Source organism: Drosophila sulfurigaster, chromosome 2R (assembly GCF_023558435.1).
Source record: "Drosophila sulfurigaster albostrigata strain 15112-1811.04 chromosome 2R, ASM2355843v2, whole genome shotgun sequence".
NCBI classification, from domain to species: domain Eukaryota; kingdom Metazoa; phylum Arthropoda; class Insecta; order Diptera; family Drosophilidae; genus Drosophila; species Drosophila sulfurigaster.
The window spans coordinates 11,804,318-11,818,375 of NC_084882.1; the positions used below are offsets into that span (position 1 = coordinate 11,804,318).

Genomic DNA, 14,058 nt, shown 5'->3' on the forward strand with positions numbered 1-14,058 from the left:
TGCGTCAAATGCGTTATGTGCATACTCTGTAAACGTATAAAGCAGTTCACTATTATATTTTCTTTGTAACTCAATAGAAAAGCAGGCATATTAGTAATGGGTGCGATAAAGTCATATTACAAGTCTAACCTTACTTGTAACGTATGTGCAATGAGAATTGTTTTTAGTTTGTAATATTACACAAATTTCATACATTATTATACTTAACAGATTCATCAAATGTCATTTGATTTGTAAAACTATTGTTAGTAGTAAATCTAATTCACATTTCAACAACAAAGTAAGCTCAACAGCGATATTAACATTATTTATAGATAACATTAACTATACATAACAACATGCTAGTAAAATAAATGTTAAATTTTGTATGTTATTTTATTACAGAATAAACAGCTAACATTTGATTAACATAGAACCCTTTAATTATATTGATTATTATTATACATTTGTATTTGTTGTATTATTTATTCAATATTAACTTTAGTTTTAAAATACAATCAAACAATATTGAGGGTACAAAATAAGTGCTACTAAAGTAAATGGATTTCTCTAGTTTTCACATTCCATTATGAGATTTTACTTGGATTCCACTTAAGGTGACATCAGCCACCTAAAGTGCAGGTGGTGGAATGCATTGTTGACACACTTGCCTTATTTATAAGGCGTAGCACAAAACTCATAAATATGCAGTCGGGCTACAAGAAAAATGCGTGCATCACTCGACACAATGCCTTCCCCCCTTCCTTCCCCGACTTTCTCTTACTATTTTATTTTCTGAGCTATCCGACTAAGCTTTTGCAAAGCTGTTACAATTTTCATACACACAATAATTCTCTTTTTCTTGCATTTTTGTGCTGTGTTTTATCCTGCTGACATCGCAGCGTGCTTAATGCGATTCGCATACATTTGTTGATAGACACGTTTGTGAGCTCTGATCACTTTCAGCTTGCAAAACAGGTGTAAAATCGAATAACAATGTGAGTGTTCGCAGTACCTTGAAATACTCGTTTATGCGGTGTTAAGAAAGAGATGCTTCTAAACTAGAAAACAAAAATTATTTTACGCACTTTTGGCTTAAAATACTTAGTTAAACTTGGCTTTATTATTTAACGAATTAAATATAAAAATATTAAATTGTGTATGTTTCAATCAAGCAATTATTATTAGTCAATTAAAAAAATTTATTTTATTTAATAGCAAATATTAAAATCTGCAAATTTTTGTACATTATAAATTTAAGTTACATATTTTTATCATAAGAACTACCTTTGAATAACTCATAAAATAAATTATTTTGGTAAAATAAAGAAAACAGTTTAAATTACCTATTTTCAAAACTTAAATATACCAAATGGTATATGTGGTTTTCGGAAATCAATTTCTAGGGTTACCAGATATTGAAAGTTAATATTCAATAATATAATAATAACATTCGTATTTTAAAGAACTATATGTTAAGATTTACTTTTAATATATATAAAATGATCGAAAATCGAACAATGCATAATTATTTTTACGATTACATGTAGTAAGTCAAAAATTAATAAAATTGGGACGGAATTATTATTTAAATTATTTCGCATCTTTCTTGACGCTAATAAAATTGAAGTCATTCTATTATTTGTATGTTAATTAATTAAGGGTACAATAATTGTAATCAATTATTTTGAAATTATTAAAATGATTGCAAGTTTATAAATTCTATCAATAAATTACTTTAAAGTTTAAACAGCATAATGATTTAAAATTGTTATCTAACACTAATTTATTCTCATTAGAGCAAAAGCATTTTAAGGTAAAACTTTCGAAAACCGCAAAGATATAAAAAACAAGAATGCCATCCAGTGAAGTGAATATAAAAGTCTAGATAAAAATAAAAAAAACAATCTGTTTGCTGCCTACAAGATACAACAAAAACAACAGCAAGAATAAGAATAAGAATCATATTGGATATAATACAAAATGCGGGTATTGTGGAAACAAATTTATTTTCAAGTGCTGTGCAACGGTAACGAGTACTTGAATCATTTTAGTTGTCTGTCTTACTGTCGAGGAAAGTATCTCCCTCTCTCACTCTCTCTCTCTCTCTCTCTCTCTCTCTCTCTCTTAAGACGGTGAGTGTGTGTTGTTGTTGTGTATTCAGGGCGCGCCTTTGTTTATGCTACACTTTATTGCGCTTTTGCAATTTCGCGTTTCCGTTTCCTGTCAAATCAGCCATAAAAAGCAAGTCGGGCCCGTGACACCGCGCGCCTATTACATTTCGCAGTCGAATAAACAATGCCAACATCATTTGCACCTCCTTCATTATGGTGCTCGTTATTTGTCAAACAAATAAACAGCAAGCAAGCAAAGGGAGCAAGCCCGAAAGGGGGGTTGCTGCTTCGCAGGGGGCAGGCGGTGGCACGTGCTGTGATGCTGCGCTCTTTGGAGGCGTGACAGCCGAATGCTACGTGCAATTGTCTCGACTCGGCCATGATTTTCTATCATTATCATTGCGCTCGTGTTTACATTTTTTTCTCTGCTGTTTTTTTTAGAGCTGCTTCCATATACAGATTCCCCGATACTGAAGCGAAGGGAAAGGCCAAAAGGGAAAAGCATAAGAAGAAGGTGAAGAAGCTGGCGAAACTGAACTGGAGAGGAGACAAGAGCAGAGCAAGTTCTATAGTAGGACTTCAAGCAGGCACCAAGTGACAATTTATTGTCATCTCTTCTTTGCTTTCGTTTCAATTCACGCTTGTTTTGCTGTTACTTCCTTCCCTCCTCTGGGCATCATAATTTTGCCATGAATTGTGCGCCAATCTATAAACTAATTTTTCATAGATTTGAGAGTTGGGAAATTTTTGTTTTTTTTTTTTTAATATTTACATACATATGTGTATTAAATTTACTGTAAGAGATTTTTTATGTTCTTCGATTGAAATATATTTAAATTAGGTTGGAATTTTAAACTCTTATTATTAATAAAATCAGATATAGAAAGATTCTTTAACTTTTTTCATAATAAATATGAGGGATTTTATTGAATAGTGAAGAATAGTTATTTTAATTCTTATTTTTTATTTATTCAAAATTTAAAAATAAAAGAAGTATTACATTTAAATTTTTATAATTTTGAAATTACTTTAAGAGATTTATTTACTTTCTTCGCTATAAATATATAAACTGAATTGAAACTTTTAATTTTATTTCAGCAACAAAGCAATAAAAACATTTTTATTTATCTTTTCCATATTGAAAGCGGAATTTTATTAATTAGTGACGATTTTAAGTTGGAGTTTTCTTTTTTTTTGATATTTGAAATATTAGCTTTCAGACATTTTAAATAAAAATAATAATGATTAAATTATTGTTAGAGTATTCTATATACGACAATGCTTGCTTTTGTTTTGTGTACTGTTGTTTCTATATTTGAGTATTTGCATTGCCTCATTCTGTTTTCATCTGGCACTTGGGCCAACTTGTTTTGCTTTGCTTTAGTTCTTACATTTTGTTGCCATTTCTTTGAATTTTTGCTTTGCCGGTTTACGTTTTCTTTTATTTTTGAGAAGAAAAAATCACATGAAAATTGCGAACTTGCGAAATGAAGTGCAAAATTCAAACGGAAATTGAAATGGCAATGACAGAGTTGAATTCCCTTCTTCATCCACTTCTGACACTCACTTTGTATTTGGCCTTAACTTAGTGCCTTTCCTGCCTGCCTTCAGTTTAGTTCAGTTCAGTTCAACTCGGCCATCTTGTGCACATGTTCTGCTTAACCCACTTGCCCTGCACTTTCATACTATCATACTATCGTATCTTTTCTTATTTTTTAGTTGCCTTTTCTTCTCGTATCATTCTCCAAATAAAGTTGAAGAAAATGGCGATTTTCTCAAGCGAAAACTAAACACTTGAAATGCGAAAATAAATAAGAATGGACATCTTGGCGATTTATTGTACATGACGATGACGATGATGATGATGATGATGTTGTTGCATTGTAGGCACTGTACGACGTTAAGCTCGAATGTTGCATGCCACTGAAGCATGCATAATAACTGGACAGTGAAGGAAATAAAATGTATATCAAAATACTGCAAAACTTGCTGAAACTATCGGGTTAAACGAACATAATATTTTTGTGCACATAAAAGAAACAAAAATAAACCCAAGACAAATATTTGCTTATGCTTCCACTGAATAAGCTTGATTTAAAAGACTTTCAAAAAGATGTGAGTATAGTAAGATTTATATTTTTCAAACTAACAATAATTCAACGATAAGATTGGTCTTTCAATGGTCTTTAAATGGTTCTGTATATCAAACTTTAAAGATATAGGATAGCATAGGATTTAATGTAATTTCAAAGCTCAATTGTTTGCAACAGCTTGAATATGATTTATTATATAAAAACTAATTTTAGTTTTAATAGAATGTAAAGCACTTAAATTAGTCTTGAGATCTTATTCTCAAATCTCATAAATTGCAGAAGCATTAGCGGTTAAACAAAAAGGTTACCAACAAAATCTGATCTGAGTTGACTCTCATTAAACCAGCTAAAATAGATCCCATGAGTTTTTCTATTGTATTATTATGGATTATAAAAATACAAAATAACATGAATTTTATTGTCATTATAAAGCTCAATAGTTATAAAAACTGACTTAGTTTGTAATGAATTTAAAACACATCAATTAGTCATTTTTTTAATGTGTTATCAAAGGTTTAATAAATTTTATTGTCATTCTAAAGCTCAATAGTTTTAAAACTAACTTAAGTTTTAAAAGAATTTGAAGCACATTAATTAGTCTTGAATCAGATTTTCTCATGTGTTATCAAGGGGTTTAAAGAAGAAGAATAACATGAGCTTAAATGTGTTTCAAATCTTGCGCTTTGACGCTTTAGCGTGCTTCAAGAGAAGGAATCTTGTTGAGTCATAAACTCTTTTAAACCAGCTCAAATTAAGGGTTATAAAGATACAGAATCACATAAGCTTTAATATGCTTTAAAAGCTTTAAAAGTAAGTGTTATACAATAATATATGATTAAGGATTATAAAGATAAAAATCAGCATGAGCTTAAATGTGCTTTCAAAGCGTGTGAATCATCAGAAGCTTTAACGTGTTTAAATGAAAAGTGTTATTTAATAAATTCGAATCTCAGTTAAGTTTTAAACGCATTTAAACCACCTACCTGGAAAAAACACTGTTCAGCACTTTCACTACGAGTGGTGCCGCAACAGCTTTTGGGCCAAAAGGGAGCTAATGGAATGGGGCAGCAAAAGGGGTTGAGGGCCTGAGGTCAGTAAATTTGAGCCTGTTGTTTGCAATTAGACGCAAATAAACTAAATTGTTGCGCGGTGCGTTCGCGTTGGTCTAATGCGAGCCATTTTCAAAATTGTGTAATAAACGAGCACACACACAACTACATACGCACACACACTCGGTAAAACACTCACACGCTGACGTTGTGTAGATTTTGGGCAATTGCATTTATTGGTAAAATGTTTTTGGCAAATGTGTGAAATATTTCGAATGGTTTTCGCAGCAAGCCCTCTAATTTGTGTATTTTGTACGATTTGCCGTATTTGCATATTTTAATTAAAACACAAATTTAGCATTTTAAGCCCAGGCTTAAAATTAAAATCAGAATCAGAATCGGAATCAAAAGCAAAATCCAAAATTGCTAAACAAAATCAAGCGCAAAATGTTTAAAATATTCAATTGCAGGAGTTTGTGTATTGTTGAGATTTACGCGGCATTTAGTTGATGATTTATAGATTAATAAATATTATTAAATTGTATTGTAATTGCTTTGTTTTTTTATTGCAAATTGAATTGTAGGCATTAGGCATTTTATATAAGAAAATTCCATCATATTTGACTTGCTGCTTAAGCTGAGTTTCGATGGTAACCTTTGCCACATGCTTGCGGACCTTTGGTTATTTTAATAAATATTTTAACAGACACGCAACACACACGCCTCGGAGAAGTAGACAGACATAGTTTACTATCTACTAAATATTTAAACGCAGCATCAAGATCGTAAAAGCAAAATGTATGCAAAGTGCATGTCGAGCAGCAATCGAGGCGAGCTGTAAAAAAACCGAGACGAGAACCCGAGCTGGAGAATTAAAATAAATAAAAGTAGACATCCAGCAAAAGGCGGAAACCAAGAAAATGTAACAGTGACAAGGGTATTCATTCAGTAGATACCCTGTAAAGAAACGCTGAAAATATAATTTAATCATTTAATTTTAGATTGAATTAAAGAACAATTTGTAAAAGCCATTTGCTTCTTATTTAAATATTCATTGATTCGTTATACCCTCTATATAGCTTGCTGATAACAGGGTATACTCAGAAGGTTGGCAAAAAAAAAGAAATGTAGCAATATTGAATAAAGTTAGTACCTGTCGAGCTGTTGTGTTCCATCGTATGCTTACTGCATGCATCGCACATTTCTCTACATAGTCTATCCTCGTAGTTGAAGATACTTTTACTACGGGTATTTTGCCAGGCCCGACGGTGCAAAGCAGTCAACGGTATTCACACCCAAAGCACCCATAGAATCATGCATGAAATAGTAACCAACTACACAGTGTTTGTATTTGTGTGCGAACGATGTGTGTGTGTGTGTGTGTGTGTGTGTATGAGTGTGATTTCTAATATAAACGCAAATATGCAAACATTTTGCTGCGAACATTTCGCCACGTCTTTTTCTGGCTTCTGGCTGTAAAGTAAAAAATCTATTGAAATACATATGTACGTACATATGTGTGTTACAACTGAATAGTCAGAGTTGAATGCAACAATGTATTTTATACTGGATTGAAATCAAGTAAAGACTGCAGTGAAGTGTGCTCGACAGTGAATCACTCGTTACGTAATATAGAAAAGCTGAATATTTTAATTATTTTTAACAATAATTTTATAAATCAATTTATTATTAATTATTTTAACGAATAATGGTAAATAAATCAACTAATAAATTAGTGAGATATTTTCCGACGAAAAATTTTATAATCTTTCTCTTCGTCTGATAAATTTATGCTATAATAGCTGTGATAAATAATAACAGCAGATTGTAATGTATGCAATGAATTACTCGTCGGTAGTAAAATTTAAGCTAATTGGAATTATTATTCACATTATTTTAATTAATATTTGTAAATTAATTAATATTGATTAACTTTTTAAAATTGGCAGTTTTGGCGAATTAAGTTTTTAAATTGAATTTGTTTAACAATTGTAATTTGTGCATTCTATTAATGATATGATTGAATTATTATTAATTTATTCTGTGTTGAAATAACTACATCCATTGGCTAATGTTTATTGGGTAATATTACTGGGATGGTGATATAAAAGATACAGGTACACATAGGAATGAAGGGTATTATAACTGTGTGCCAAGGGAAGCCAAGAAGGAGGAGAAGAAGGAGGAATCCGAGTCTAAGGATGACGATATGGGTATCGCTCTCTTCGAATAAGCTTTCTGCACACACAAAAACAACAACAGAGCGTATGCTTACATATTCCCAAATAAAGCCATTGATATATTTTATGTTGTATATTTAAAGAATATTACCGCACTGTTTTGCTCTTATTCAAAATAAGTAAAAGGTATCTCGAAGTTGAGCAAACTCTACTGTAGCTTTCTTACTTGCTTTTTGTTTATCTGTGTACAATAACATGCTATTCGACTCATCTGTGCTATAAAATCCGAATAATAAAGTGATCGATATTCTCCAATTTGTTAAAATACAAAATTTAATTTTGTGATGCGTGACGATAAAACTTCGCATTTTATTAATAATATGTAAACTTTTTGAGGCAATAATGTCAAACAAAAAAAATTTTAAAAAATCTAAATTTGTCATTTCAAACAATATCTTCCAAACTAAAACTCAAAACTGAAATTTAACTTTTGTGAAGTGTACTCGAATATCCAGCGGCCAAATCAAAAAAGGCCCGCAAGAATGTTTGATGTTGAAATTGAATAATTCGTATATTTCCGATAATAGTCATCAACACCTGTAAAGCGAAAGGAAGGCGGTAAAATGCACAGCACTCAGCACAATTTATACTCTTGGAATCGCACTCGCATTCCATGAATCGCTGATCGGGGGAGTCTTAAACAAAGCACGCATCGAATCCAAATGCTTTTGCTGCCAAATATTGTGCAATCTCATACACTCATTCGCACACACACACATACATACATACATGCACACATTGGGTATGCGCTGTGCCACTCAAAATTGCTTAATTTCATGCACATCCCCCCATTCACCTTCCCCTTTTGCCACTGAGTTGGCGTAGCCTGCAGGCGAAAACAAATAAAAGCAAAATGCGCCAAAGCCGCAATGTGCATGTGTGTGTGTTTGCGTGTGTGAGTGTTGATGTTGGTGTGTTGGTATATGTGTCTTGCGCTATGCTATGCCACGCCCACACAATCAAGCGCCCATTTATGCACTAATTAAAATTTTATCGTTAAATCTTGTTTGCATGCATTGCAACAAGCGGCATGTTGAACCCACCGACAACGACGACGACGACAACGACAGAGCTTGAGAGGCACCGAGCAGCCGATAGTCATGGAGTACACTATCTCCCCTGCCATTCCCCCTTCTCCTACCAAACTCCTCTTCTAGCCATTCCCATTGGCATTCCTCCGTTTTATGCTGCCGCTCTCCCGCTGCTGCTGCTCAAATGTTGTATGCAACGCGCACATTTTTCGACTCGAAAATGTTTGGCAACAGTTATTTGCACTTCCGGCGCTTGCCACGCCCATTGCCTCCACACACACACACAACACATACACACATTTTCACAGACGAACGCACCATACATTTGGCTAGCATTTTCATTGCGTTTAACGCTTGGCACCAGCCATTTTCATATTTTATTTGCCTTTCGCCCCAGTCAAATACGAACACAATTCGCACGATAAGTGCCATGGCATATCTTTCAAGTGCCCAGAGAGAGAGAGAGAGAGGGGGTCGATTGCTGGTGCTGCTCAGTTAATGCTTACAGCGTGTTATTACAGTTGACCCAAGTGGCATGAAAGAGTTACAATGCGTTTAAATACGAATTACATTTGACGCAAATGTGGTGAAATCGAAATCACGGCGAGCAGTTTGTCACTTTTATCAGCAGTAGCAGCTTAGCAAATTACATTTACACTTCAAAATTCAATTTACTAACAACACAAAAGTGTATAAACTATATACTATGGCTAAATGGTGGAAAACTAACTGACCGAAACGAACTAAGTCAAACTTTTCGCGCCGTCAACTTTTTTTAATTTAATATCAAATACATTGCGTATACGTAATTTTTGCGGTTTCACTGCGACAGACTCTCCTCATGCGTGCGTGTATGTGTGTGTAAGGCTGTGTCAGTGTATGTGTGTGGTCGAAAAATTTAATTAAAATGTTGCCAGAGTGAAATTTCAAATTCTAATTTCAAATTGCATGCAAAATGAATAATTGAATGCAATAGTTGCAAACAGTTTGACTGCTCTTTTAGTTCATTTTTGTCAATGTCTGTTATCAAATTGAAATGTTTCAGGACACGAGCTGACAATTCTGGCTAACTGTTTGAAATAGTGCTCACAACATACTGACATGAATTTCGATTCAACCAGATAATTCCCTTTCACATCCAATTTAAGTTTAAATGTTAAGAATTTTCAGTGCCTTAACATCAAGGTGAAAAATACATTTGATAGGTATTTTTGTCGCTACAATCAAATTAGTTGATTTATAATTTTAAATGGCTTTTTTTTGCATTGCGAAAAACAAAACGACCGCAAACGGTTACCGAAATGATTGTGATTTCAAACAGGTAACAATAATTTATTTATATTAATTTGTATACGTTTTGTGGCCGCAATTTCAACGGAATTTCATTCTTATTTTTAATGTGTGGTCGCAAATGTGGCACAGCGCCAGATGATGCCACATGCCACATGCCTGCCTGCCCGAGGTCATCAAGTCTAGCCGCTTTATGGGCTTAAGAGCTAAGCAGTGCCACACCCACTTTAGACACTTTACGCCCACCTCCACCATCACCAGCACCTTGGAAACTCGCTCCACCGGGGCGCCCTAAAAAAACTTATTTATTACCTTTGTTTAGACTTTATATAACACTCCAGTTGATGGCACTTGAGCAAATGGCATTAGCATTGTCTTGTCTCCTTCTTGCCAGGATACTTATTTTTCTTGTAGTTGCTTTGTTGTTGTTGCTGCTTCTGCTTTTGCTGCTCCCTTGTAAGCCTGAGACTCATTCTTATCAGAACACAGCCGGGAGAGACGAAATGTTTTCCTTGCCTTTTCACTAGGCGAGCGGCCGCTGCGCTTGATTTGTGTGCTTTGTGTCCTGCTTCCTAGATCCTCGGCTCTTGTGTCTTGTTTATGCGCCTCTGAGTACACAGTGGAAATTACATATCTGTCTCATGTAGTTGCTTGTTTTCTTATTGTCTATGAAAACAACATTGTGGCCCAACTTTGTCCCCAAAAACCAACGGCATATATCTTTAATCTATTGCAAGCGAGAGTCCATAATGTGTCTTAAGACGATATGGCGAATAATAATAATGTTGTGCGGCATTTTATTGTATTAATATGTGATTTTTTTGATGACTAGCTCTTGAAAGGTGACATTTACATATATTTATTCATTGTTGATAGCAGTTGAGAATCCATGGTAATAATAACACAACTAATTAATTATTGTTAAAGCAAAAATTACATTTTTAAAATACTAATATAACACTTGGCTACAAAATAATGTTTGTTTTATTATTCAGAACTTAAATTATAAATATCATTGATTATTAATTCGTGATTATTATTTTTAAATATACTTTGCTATCATGATTTTTTTTAAATTAATTTTTTGCTGTTTTTTATATAATTCATCGATTTTTATTTGGTAAGAACATTTTAATACTAAAGGATTTAAAATTGAAGCAAGATTTTTTAACCTCAAAATACTGATTGAAATTTTGTTTCAAGAAATGTTTTAAAAAATTAAAATCTTGTTTTAAGTTTTCCAAGTCAAGATTTTTATTCTAGTTTATAGAACTAGAACACTGCAATAAAATAAATTTTCTGCCACCGATAAAACCTTGTTTCAAGAATTTTTAAGAAAAAGAATTTATTTTATTAGAAGAGTTCTAAGACTTACATTTTCTTCTAGTTATTGCACTTAATTGAAAAAGAATTATTGATAAACTTTATGAAATAAGAGATCAAATAGTGTATTGAATTCATGTCATCAAATTAAATCTGTTTATATTGTATCTGTTTATTGTATTTCATCATAAATATGTATATTTTACATTTATTTTTGTTATCTAGTAAGCTTTTGTTATATTTATAGCTGAATGTAGTTTTATGAACTTGATATATATGCATTTAGTTCTTGTCTAAATTATTTATTTGGAAATCGTTTAATTCATATTAGAATGTGTCAAATACCTGACAACTTTTTAACGGCCGATCTCGTGCGTCATCCGCGATGCAATAAGCCAAAATTTGATCTGGTAAGCATGTGGTTAATACAATAAAAATAATACAGTTAAGAGCAACATTGTTGCTTAGAGCATACATCATACGGTGAGCAAGATATGGACGCATTCACGTTTCATGTTCATCTTTGAGCGAGGCGATCTCAATTTGGCTGCACACTATTTGGCTGAGCGAATGCACGAACCCTTTCAGCCGTTTCCCTTTGCCAGTGTGGCCGTGCATAATTCGGTAAAGGATGATTTCATTGAGCGTCTGCGAAGTCGCTTTCATCAGGTGAAACCGCATGTGGCGTTGCATCCAAATTTTGAGCGCAGCCTCAACGAACTAAAGCTGGGCGGAGTGAAATATGTGGTTGCCGACGAGGAGAATGCTCCGCCATTCGCCAGTCCCATACTCGTGACGGACAATGTGACGCATTTGTTCTTCAGCAGCAGTCCCTCGGGTGTGGTCACACTGAAAGGTTTCAATACGATTAGAGAGGCTCAGGGCATATTCGGCGCCGAGACGCCGCCCTTTAGTGCCGTGCACATCTTTGATGAGAGCATCACGAGTGTCTATGCTCTGGCCGCAATCGTCAATTGTGTGCAGTTCTATGTGAATTGTTTTGATGTTTGTACGATGCCCATTTTACCATACTATGGCATGCGGCAGAGTCGAGCTCTGCTCCATGATGGCTATCACATGGAGACTTTGGAAATTGGCGGTGTATGGAAGATCATTACGTTCCCCTATACAACAACTCTGGTGCGTCAATGTGATTGTGTAAAGGGTGAATGTACTTGTTCATCTAAGGATAAATCTTGCGATGTCAGTGGAAAGAAGCAGACGCAGATTCAGAATATTCTTCAAATAGACGAGGCCGAGGAGTCGCTAGAAAAATTAAACTAGCGTTAAGCGAAAAATATGTTACACAAACTTTAACTTCCTGACTGACTGCGATGTCTGGCTTCAGCTGGTGCTACTATCAAAGAACTACTAAGAAATTTCCCACTTCCAGTTGCCATTTCGACTGCCATGGCACATGTGGCCCCATAATTTTCGCGGTAGTTGCGTTTGAATTGCATCTACAGTAGAAACTAGAAGCCATTTGAAATTAATTTTTTTTAAGATTAGTTGTAATTAGTTAGGATTTATTATTCGGCGTGATATTCATTAAAATGAATCGATTAAATCGAAAGTAATCTGTAAAATAATAATCAACAATTCAAAAGTATAATGTTTAGTATGAACTCAAATAGTGTGACCAAAGTTGCTCTAGCGACATGTAAACAGGGACAATATAGTTCCTTAAAGCTGCTTTATCGATACATATAAGAAAAGAAGATATCGGTAATCGACGTCGAAAATTTCGACTTGTAACAGCAGATGAAAGTCATTGTCGAATAGTAACATAATTATTGTTATATTTGTATATTTTTATAATATAGAATTTAATTCTAAGATGCAATTATAATAAGTAAATAAATACAAACTTGTCCGTTCCTTGAAAAAGTTAAAAAAAATTGAAATTTTTGCATATCTGTAGATATACTAAATATATCTGCCAACATTCTTTACATAACTGTTAGTTTTTATCTGTTTTATTTTTTGAATAGCTTGATCGGCCTAAATTTGTTGTATATAAAAATACAATTTTTTTTCTGCTTTTTTTTTATTTAAATTTTAAAGACCATTCAATTTAAATTTTTGTTATCACTCTATGAACATTTTGTTATTTATCTCTGATTTTTAGTCATTCGTTCTGGTTCCTCTTTATTAGTTATTTAAGACACTTATATTGAATTCGCATATCTTTTTTATTTTTATCGTATGTCTTTTTTTCAAGTGAATTAAATTTTTATTCGCAATTAATTTCATAGATTCTAATGCTCACTTCTTGGTTAGCGAGTTATGACTGTACTTGGCCTTAGCCACAATAATTTGTCTGCATTTATCAGCCCGTGTCTGGCGCTTCCGCTTTGACAGTCTCGACTGTCAGTCGACTAAGACTACGACGAGTAGAGTGCGAGTACACGAACTTATGTCGCAGACTGTTGGTTTTTTAATAAAACTTTGCGCAGCTTCCACGCGAAGTAATCGTAGAAGGGTCTGATTCGCAACAGGAATTGAGCTGCTTTTGCCGAGGCCAACTATTAAACTGGCAGCCAGCCATTAGTTGCGGCTGCTGCTGTTGCTGTTGCTGATGCTGTTGATGCTGCGGCAGCAAGTTGTCGCCAGGCATCGACAGCAATAACAAGTACAAGAGCAACAGCGACAGTTGAGTTTTTGGGCTTTTATGTGCCAACTTGTTAATGAGTTTGCTTGGCGTCGAACCTGGTGGAAGCTCCTTGGCAAGCCATAACCAATTCGTAACTGCTCTTCATGCTCTGTCATGAAGGCCTAATGTTGTTGCTGCAATGCCTGACAGCTGACACTCAGACTGTCTGTTGGATAACTAACTGACTGCTTATTCACATTTGTCAGTTCTGTCTGCAATTTGTGATTGCTGTTTGACAGATTTTGACTGCTTTCAGCAGACAGTCTTCCAAAAAGGGCAAAGCATA

General features: G+C 34.0%; 1 protein-coding gene across 1 annotated transcript; it reads left to right on the plus strand.

The window, feature by feature from the left end:
• Nucleotides 1-11,348: 11,348 nt before the first annotated feature.
• Nucleotides 11,349-12,888, plus strand: LOC133839481 (uncharacterized). Its single transcript, XM_062271070.1, has 2 exons — nt 11,349-11,529; nt 11,588-12,888. The coding sequence occupies exons 1-2, from the start codon at nt 11,452-11,454 to the stop codon at nt 12,401-12,403; spliced, it is 894 nt and encodes a 297-aa protein (XP_062127054.1). The 5' UTR covers nt 11,349-11,451; the 3' UTR covers nt 12,404-12,888.
• The last annotated feature ends 1,170 nt before the right edge of the window (nt 12,889-14,058 follow it).

Bases quoted from the DNA above. Each gene is read 5' to 3' on its own strand.
- LOC133839481 (XM_062271070.1), top strand. From the start codon at position 11,452: ATGTGTCAAATACCTGACAACTTTTTAACGGCCGATCTCGTGCGTCAT. The intron at 11,530-11,587 runs GTAAGCATGTGG...ATTGTTGCTTAG, and splicing joins ATAAGCCAAAATTTGATCTG to AGCATACATCATACGGTGAG.